This window comes from Antedon mediterranea, chromosome 3, assembly GCF_964355755.1.
Source record: "Antedon mediterranea chromosome 3, ecAntMedi1.1, whole genome shotgun sequence".
NCBI lineage: Eukaryota > Metazoa > Echinodermata > Crinoidea > Comatulida > Antedonidae > Antedon > Antedon mediterranea.
Window position 1 is genome coordinate 24,687,944 of NC_092672.1, and position 10,348 is coordinate 24,698,291.

Here is a 10,348-nt window from a genome sequence, read left to right on the forward strand (position 1 = left end):
GTGAGAGTTTTAACAAAGTATTAAATCGTAAATGTTTTACTGTATTTAGTGGTATATTATTTATAGGCTAGGCCTCTAAAACATTAAAAACAATATTTCGTTACTGAGTGGATAAGAATATATTTTAAAATGTTTCCTCTTTGTACCTATCTTCTTCCCCCATCCCTCAACCCTTAATGTTACATACAAAACACAAATTGGGTTTGTTTAAATGAGTCCAAATAAAAAAATTTGACTCATTTTGTTTCTCTCTCGGAAGTAATTCCCAGGGTGCTAATTTTAGCTGACTACATAAATCATCGTGTATATTTATTCGTTTCTGTAAACGACAATGTATTATAGTCCTGCAGTACGTACATTTGAAATCTCCATTTTTTTCTCGCTGGAAAATACTGTGTATTAAATAAACGTCGTAGTGGTGTATCGTGACATGTACTTTAATATTTCAATCGATTATGACAGTGACAGTTTTAACAAAGTATTAAATCGCAAATGTTTTACTGTATTTAAATTAGAGGTATATTATTTATAGGCCTATAAAACACAAAAAAAATATTTCGTTACTGAGTGGATAAAGAATATATTTAAAAATGGTTCCTCTTTGTACCTATCCGCTTTCCCATCCCTCAACCCTAATATAAAAAAACCCATACAAAACACACATTGAGTTTCTTTAAATGAGTCCAAATCAAAAATGTTGACTCATTTTGTGACAATGTATTATTGGGTCTGTTTCTGCTGCATAACGCAATTTAACCGGTTATTTTAAAATAGATTAAAAATAGATAACAATAACAAGACCGCGTTTCTGCTCAACTTGTGCTCCGAAATAACCGGTTAAATCTATGGGTGGTCGTCGAGCAAAACGTCATCATTACCCAAAATGCAATACACTCAGACGGAAGTGGTAAGGTGGCTGTTTGTTTACATCGACGTCAGTACATGCGTGTGTGATATCGCCATCTTAAACATGTTAACATAATAATGGTACTGTAGAACATGTAATGACACTGCTGCTAATATGTTAAAAATGATGAGTAATTTACAATCCAAACAAACTAAGCTTGAGTCCGACATGATAGGTCTAAAACAAGAAATGAAAGAGTGTAGAGAAGATTTTAAAGTCAGTCAGTCGCATGTTGAGGAAAGATTGAATGATATAAGAAAAGAAATACATGATGGACCGAGAAATTTACCTGTTGTAGAAGAAATAGTGTCCGAAAAATTAAATGAATACGAGGAGAGAGAAAGAAGGAAGAATAATCTTATTTTTTATGGAATTGAGGAATCCCAAAGTAAAAACCCAGAAACAAGAAAACAAGATGACACAGATCAGTTGAATGAGATATTGTGTCGCAAACTAGATGTACAAAAGTATGAAGTTAAAGCAGTCTACAGACTTGGGAAAAGAGATTCAGAAAAATGCAGACCATTGAAAGTAGAGATGGGCCAAGTCAGTACATGTTATGAAGTCTTAAAAAAACTGAGAAATATAAAGCCAGAATCTGTACAAATATCCAAGGATCGAACAAAAACTGAGAGAGAGAAGTATAAGGCACTTAAAATGGAACTTAAAGAGAGATTAGATAGTGGAGAAGAAAACCTCGTAATTAGAAACTATAAAATAGTTCATCGTAGTTTTCGGACCACTGACAGAGCCGAGTAGAAGAAATTTAAAACAACAGAAAAATTTAAGTTTTAATGTTTCAAATACCACAAGAATTAGTAACATTACGTTCATGTATACTAACTGCGACTCAATTCTAAACAAGAGAGATGAATTTAAGTTAAGAATAAAAGACTCTGATCCAGATATAATTTTGCTAACTGAAATATTGCCCAAACACTCTTTGTACCAAGTACAAAAAAATGAATTGGAAATTGAAGAGTATAATTTTTATTATTCTGAGAAAAAAAAAGGTATTGGAATCTACGTTAAAAGTCATTTATCAGTTTCCGTTGTTGACTTTGAGAGCGATTTTGAAGAATCACTGTGGGTTGAAGTTTACGTTGGCAGTCAAAGAATGGTAATAGGATGCATGTACAGAAGCCCCAACAGCACCATGGAAAATAATTTTAAAATTAGAGAGCTATTTGGCAGAGTGAATATGATCAAATGTGATTACTTAATTGTGGCCGGTGACTTTAATTTTGGTAACATTTGTTGGCCAGATGAGAAAATTTATCAAGGCGAAAAGATTGAAAGTCAACGTTTTCTTGATATTATTAAAGATCTATTCTGGTACCAGCACATTACAGTACCCACTCGATTTAGATCGGGCCAAGAACCAAGTCTACTAGATTTAATTTTTTCCAAAAATGTAGATGAGGTAGAAGATATAAATATTAAACCGCCTTTAGGAAAAAGTGACCACGCAATTGTTACCTTTAAAGTGGAAGTTGAGGGACAGGAAAGAAGGGAACATACGGAGGCTCGAAACTATTATAGAGGAGAGTATGATAATATGAGGCAAGCTTTGAAAATATCAGACGTTAAACATTTTTATGAAATAAATAGTGGAATTGAAATGAGTAAAGCAATTGAAAATAAAATTAATGAGTGTGTTTCAATATATGTCCCATTACGAAGAAAAAATGTAAATACAAAAAAAGAATGGATGAACAACGAACTGAAAAACGAAATTAAGAAAAAACATAACAAATGGAACAGGTTCCAAAAGAAAAAGAATAAACAATCATGGTCCGAGTTTACCATCCAAAGAAATAGAACCACAGATCTAATTAAGAAAACAAAAGCAGAGTTTGAGCTAAAACTAGCTAGAGATGTCAAAACCAATCCAAAAAACTTTTGGAAGTATGTTAAAGGGAAAACAAAAAAGAAATCTGGAATTCCAACTCTAACTGATAATAATGGCAAAAGTGTAACAGAAGATACTGATAAAGCTAATCTACTAAACGATTCTTTTGCATCTGTTTTCACAATTGAAAATACTGAAGATATACCTATACTTAGTCCACGAGTAGATGATATTGTACTAAACATAGTACATTTTTCTAAGGAAGGTATCGAGGAATACCTCAATAAGTTAGATATTTGTAAGTCTCCTGGTCCAGACAAAATAAACTCTCGAGTCTTAAAGGAAACAAGTTTACAATTGGCTGATCTCTTTAAGCATTTATTCACTAAATTGATGAAGCAAGGAGCTATCCCCCTATCTTGGGGCCTCGCAGACGTTATACCTATATTCAAAAAAGGTAATAAGTCTACACCCTTGAATTATAGACCAGTGAGCCTGACTTCACTAGTATGTAAAACTATGGAAACAGTCATTAGGAATAATATAATGGATTATATGGAAAGCAACAATTTGTTCACCAAAAGTCAACATGGTTTTCGGCCGGGTAGGTCATGTAATACAGCACTACTAGAAGCGCTAAATCAGTGGACCAAATGGTTAGATGAAGGCTCAAGTTTCGATTGCGTTTTCTTGGATTTCAAGAAAGCTTTTGATAGCGTTCCACATAAAAGATTAATCAACAAGCTGAAAGCATATGGTATAGGAGGAAACTTAGTGCAGTGGATAGAGGCGTTTCTTACTAATAGATCACAGGTAGTTGTTGTAAATGGTGTTAGGTCAAACAGCAAAAGAGTAACAAGTGGAATACCTCAAGGAAGTGTTCTAGGACCACTGCTCTTCAACTTGTATATCAACGACCTTCCTGATCAAATAGATTCCGAGATAACAATTTTTGCAGATGACACCAAGATTTTTAGAAAAATAAATAATTTAGATGATGCCAAAAAGTTACAAGATGACATTGACAAGCTGTTTAAATGGTCTATAAAATGGCAACTACCGTTTAACTTAGATAAATGTAGTGTCATGCATTTTGGTAGAAAGAACAATAAATTTCAATACAAGATGGGCCATGCAGAAAACAAGAAACTACTACAATGGGTCTCCAAAATGACAGATCTCGGGGTCGTAATTGACGATAAATTAACTTTCGAATCCCATGTGGCTCAAGTTGCTATGAAAGCAAATAAAAAGCTGGGCATCATATATAGGTCTTTTGATTATTTATCCTGCCACTCCTTATCTCTTCTGTATAAATCGATTGTAAGACCATCCATGGAATATTGCAGTACTGTTTGGCAACATGTTTTTTTGAAAGAATCTGATAAGTTGGAAAAGGTTCAACAGCGTGCATCTAGAATGATAGCAGATTTACGTCAGTATGAATACAGTCAACGACTTTCCAAAATGCACCTTCCTACTCTAGAATACAGAATATTGAGATCCGCAATGATTCAAGTATTCAAAATGTTCTACGGTTTCACTAAATGTAACAATGAGGATTTTTTTAAGTTAACCACTGAATCTAGAACCAGACGACACTTTTTGAAAATTAGCAAACCTCGTACTCACTTAAGGATACGGCAGAAATTTTTTACAAACTCTATTATCGACACATGGAACAACTTGCCTCAGGATGTAATAGAAGCTGCAAATGTTAATCAATTTAAAAACCGACTAGAAAAATTTTGGAATCACCACCCACTAAAGTTTTCCCCGTATGATAGAACATGTAATAGAATATACCGGAGGGACACACAAGCATTGCTTTAGATGTCCAAGATCAAGGTAAATCAAGGTAAATAAAATGTCTCCAGGTCTACAAGTTTTGTTTTTGTAAAGCCTACTTACCATCGTTAATAAAATTAATTCTCATGGCGCCTTCAATAACATGGGGAGGGTCGTGCAGCGCCCGATCGCCTAGGATAATTTTTATCTAGCCTAATTCCTCAACAAAGGCAATAATGACACACGGCCCTTCCCACGTGAACGACTGTTGTCTTTCGCGAGCGCGGTCCTACAAAAAACCAAACGGAAACAAAAACGAGACTCAGAATGTTGCAATACCTACCAAACGAGAGTAGATAATTGTTAATTAATTATGAAACCCCAACTTTTATAGCAAAAATCGTCCGAATTTATGTTAAAAACGACGAGTTTAGCCACAAAAACTTAAATCAAACGAGAGTATCCAAGTCATAGAATATCGCACGCACATAGTGCCTTTAATAGAATAATGAGTATTAAACATTGTTTCGTATATTTATGTACTAACATAAATAATAACATATTTCTATGCTTAATAAAATCATATTTAATATATTATCAAAGGCTCTGATAACCTTTGTTTTCGGTCGATGTGATGTTTTTCTAAAAAAAATATATGTAAAACGATCAAAGTAAGATTGTTCATTGTTCTCCTATTAAAGGCACTAAGGGCGTGCCATAAAAATACGCTCGTTTGGATTAAGTTTTTGTTGCTAAATTCATCGTTTATAACATAAATTCGGATGATTTTTGCTATAAAATTTTGGTTTTCATAATGAATTAACCATTATCTACTCTCGTTTGGTAGGTATTTGCAACATTCTGAGTCCCTTTTGTTTCAGTTTTGGTGTTTATATAGGACCATCCATACCCTTCGCGAGCGTGTACTAACGACTCAAATTGCTTCTTGGGTAGTCCCCGGAACTCCACCCCAAATTTCTCTTTTACTTTCGCAAAAATGCTCTTATTTATTATCTGTGATTCTTTTCTATTGCCTGCCATCCTTCCCCGTACTTTCTCTCCCCCCACAACTGAATAACATATCTTGTGATTTCATTCATCCACATACATGTTCACTTCTTCGTTCGACTGTCAAAACCACGAGGAAAAAACACATCGTATGCGACGGTATCTGACCCGGGGTCACAACTGTCAATCAAATAACCGTTATTTCGTGTTGCAGCTAAAGGCTGGTTTCCTGTCGACGTAAGAACATCACTTTTGTTGCGACTACGTCGATTTGTCGTAAGAAATGCGGATTTTACAGGAAACCGATTACGATCGAAAATTTACAAAATTGACGCAACGTAAGAAAAATGGTAACGACAAACGATTTTACAGGAAACCGATGACCTAACAATTGTTGCGTTACGACGTTTTCTTCCGATTTTACAGGAAACCGGGATTTTTGATCTTACGCTTGAATGACCGCCCTTGCGTCACGTTTCTTACGTCTCTTAAGGCTGGTTTCCTGTCGACGTAAAGGCTGGTTTCCTGTCGACGTAAGAAGTCGAATTTTGTAACGATTCTTGCGTTTCATACGTTCCTTACGTCTCTTACGAAAGTTGAGAAAAAATTGACGTCGTTGACGTTAGTCAAGATCGTGTCGGGCCGCAGAAAAACATCTGTAGTTATGCTGCTCCCGAAAGTTGAAATTTTAGCTGTGAAACACACGTCGTATGCTTACGTCGATTTTAGTGTTGTTACGAAAGTTGAAATTTTTTTCTTACGTCGGTCAGATTTATGACGTATTTGAAACAACATCTCTGATTGGTGTTTCTTTTTAGAGCGGGTTTTATCATTTTTCGCGCGAAATGTTGAATGATGTTATTGTACCTGTAGCTACTCAACATCAGTGTCAGTGCAACTCAGCATCAGTGTCAGTGCAGCACACCAACATATTATTTTTAGTAGATAGGCTAGGCCCTAGTATTAGTAATAATACTTAATTAATACTGTACTAATAGGAATTGATTTGACCAAAATCTAATCAAACTAGCCTATAAGGAGCCTAGGCTAGTATGCCTATGTATTATTGTATGAATCAAAATATGAATGAATTATCCTGGCCCTTTAGGCCTAGCCTTAAATAGTTTTCAAAATTAAAAAAAGGCAAATCATTTCGGGATTCCTATTATTATTAGACCTACCTAGGCCCTAGGCTAGGCCTTGGCCTATGGGCCCAGGCATACTTTAATCGAGCATGAGATAGTACTACCGCAGTAAGATACCCATTATTTACAGGCCTATAATAAGAATAAATTTAACAAAACAATATAAATTATACAAAATCAAGCAAACAATTTTTTTTTAAAGTTACATAATAATATTATATTGCTTACAAAGGGGCTTTCTATATCTTATCTTGTTGCAAATGTTCATTTTCGTGACGTTTCTACCGATGCTGATTGTTTATTGCACGTCCATAAATAAGAGTATTAGATTTTGATATGAGTTGTAAACTCCCTGATTAGAACATTATTAGGCCTATTATTGACACTACTGTGCATTTGTAAAGTATGTACAACATCGTAAAGTGGGCTAAAATTATAGTAGTAAATACATACAAATGTTATTGTCCGGCTTTATTTCACTATAAGGACATACACATTACGTCATAACTCTTGTCGCTCATTGGTTGCTTGTTACGATTGCGCTTACGTCTCTTGCGAAAGTTGACTTCAAGTCAACTTTCGTAAGAGACGTAAGAAACGTGACGCAAGGGCGTTCATTCAAGCGTAAGATAAAAAATCCCGGTTTCCTGTAAAATCGGAAGAAAACGTCGTAACGCAACAATTGTTAGGTCATCGGTTTCCTATAAAATCGTTTGTCGTTACCATTTTTCTTACGTTGCGTCGATTTTGTAAATTTTCGATCGTAATCGGTTTCCTGTAAAATCCGCATTTCTTACGACAAATCGACGTAGTCGCAACAAAAGTGATGTTCTTACGTCGACAGGAAACCAGCCTTTAGAGTCAGTTTTTCTAACGTCAGTTACGATTGTTACGTCGATTTTACGTAAGAAACCAACATTTGACAGGAAACCGCTTACGACAATATTTTGGTGAAATCGACGTAAACGCAAGAAAAATAGACGATCGACAGGAAACCGGGGTATCGAATCTCCGTCTGATACGTCGATTTATCGCGAATTTACAGGAAACCGGGATTTTATTGCTTGCGATCACTTGCGTTGCGTTATTAACGATTCTTACGTAAAGTTGACTTGGAGTCAACTTTACGTAAGCGTAAGAGTCGTAAGCGCAAGATATACAATGGAAAAGGATAGGCCTATTTTTAATAGGATACGAAAATACGAATTTCATTAATAAAAGCAGCTTTTTTACAACACCTCTTTACCAAAAAAGGATAAAAATTAGCCCTATATTAAAAACGTACAATTATATTCAAGTTCTTTCTATTCACACTTTTCTTTATTTTATTGACATATTCTCCTTCCGGTAATTAAGTTCATTTTTTTTTTTTGTCTTATGTAGGATCGACCCACTTTTATTTCTTCATCAATAAAATGTTCGTTTACAATGAGTACATTGAGCACATGAGTAATGTAATGATACAATACAATATAATTGACATTAACTAACTTTCAGTACAACTGATATCTCACTCCTACCATTGCATTTTATATATAATAGTATAAGGAAAGAAAAAAAAATTCCTCTATGTTATACACTCTTTACACGTTTTTCAATCCTTAACAATGTACGTATAATTTACCACAGAATTCTTAATTTTATAACTCTTTTTATCTCTTTCAGGCAATGAAAAAAAAAAAAAAAAAAAAAAAAAAAAGTTATATTTTACTTTACCTAAATATCAATTTTATAAACGTTAATTTTATACCTTGCTAAATTGTTACGGTCCATATCTGACCACATTTTTTTTGCCTTTTCTTTATTTATTAAAAACTCACAATTGATTATATCTTCTAACTCCGCAGTGAACATTAACCATGGACATTTTTTAACAAGTCCTAGTCTGTGTTTGACTTTATTTTTATAAACACAGAAAGTTAAAATGGAAAATATTTCATTAATTTTGACATCATATTTTCCAAGTAAAATTTTCTCCCATGTAACTTTCTGAGTAAATGCAAAACATGTTTTCAACATAGCGCAACATTTTACCCAGCAATGTTTTACTTCTTTGCATGTAAATAACATATGCTTTTCATTTTCAACCTCCTCATTACAATATTCACAATAATTACTGTTTGACAAATTCCATAATTTTAGCTTACACCTAGTTGGTAAAATTTTATGTAGCAACTTAAAATTAAAGAAAGCCACTCTTTTTATGTGCAACATACTCTTAACTTTGTTTTTCCAACATAGATTCCAGTCGATAAAACAATTTTGAAGTTGGTTTTCCCATTTATCTTGTGCTTTTGGTATGCACGCTTTATATGCTACCTCGGTAAAAGTGAAATAGAATTGTTTGACAGTTGTATAATTTGAAGTAACATTAACATTTTTGTCTATTGTATCAACCTCTTTATGTATATAACAATAGGGTTTCTCAACCACTATAACTTTCCAGTTTCTTGGAATAGCGTCAATTAGTGCCATATATTTTAAAAATGCATTTTCCCTTCGTTTCAACAGTGGAGTTATTTCATTAATATGCTTAAATCTAGACTTATCCATAATATCTCCTACTGTTTTTATACTTGATTTCACCCAAGATTTACAGAATAGTGATTTTTTGTTATGCATGACATATATATTCTCCCATAACCTCTGAGTTTTTATTTCACATATACATTGAGGTTTTTTAGTATAAATATTATTAAACCGTATGCAGGCTTTAAGCAAATTTATATAGAATGTATTCACATATTTGAGTGCATTATGCTTCTCAAAGTTTGCTTCCGTCATACTTAATGTATAATCAATTGGATATAAATTGTATAATGTAATTAAGTTCATTAACTATTCTTTTATTAGGAGAAATGATTCGATGTTTTTAAACAATTTAAACCGGCACTATTTGCTCCATCTGAGTTTTACTAATCAATGTTTTTGTTGTTTGTGTTGCTATAAGAAGCATGCTATTAGATTCTGATGCAGTAGATGTAATATTAAATACAGAAGGTAAGATATTTAATAACAATTAATAATAATGATAACAATAAAGTTATTAAACAATATTGCCATTCAATATCCCTCCACACTTAATAATAAGAAGCATACAGTAAATACTTGTTAAATAAATTTATTTACAAATACATTCTGCACAATACTATTTTATGGATTAGGCCATTTATATAAATTCTCAAAAATAATAGATGCATACACCATGGCATACAGAATATATAATACCGACAATCAAACCTTTAACTAAATACTATAATTACTTACTTATTAACTAAATACATTTTTAAAAAGCAAACACAAACACTTTTACTGATTACCTTAAGTGATATACAGTAACTTTCTTTGCATACACTGTGTCACACAATATATATGATACAGGAAATTAAACCTTTAAATAAATCTAAAAAGTTGAGTACTAAAATTATAAACATGTTTTTAAACTCTGAAACTGTGGTACACTGCACTGTAATTTCTCTCTTTCAGATGGGGCTGAATTAAGGACACAAGTTGATTCAATCTTTCTGGTGTCATTCTTGTATATCTATTTAATAAAGCAAAACAATTTGTAAAGGCAACACATACACTTTCAATGTTGATACATTATCAATGTTAATATCAATGTTTTGTTTAATTTTCAGTGGTACT

At 33.2% G+C, this 10,348-nt stretch overlaps 1 protein-coding gene across 1 annotated transcript; it reads left to right on the plus strand.

Moving 5' to 3' along the window:
- The first annotated feature begins 1,739 nt into the window (after positions 1–1,739).
- LOC140044198 (uncharacterized) lies at positions 1,740–4,592 on the plus strand. The gene has a single exon (XM_072088675.1). The coding sequence runs from the start codon at positions 1,740–1,742 to the stop codon at positions 4,590–4,592; it is 2,853 nt and encodes a 950-aa protein (XP_071944776.1).
- Positions 4,593–10,348: the final 5,756 nt, after the last annotated feature.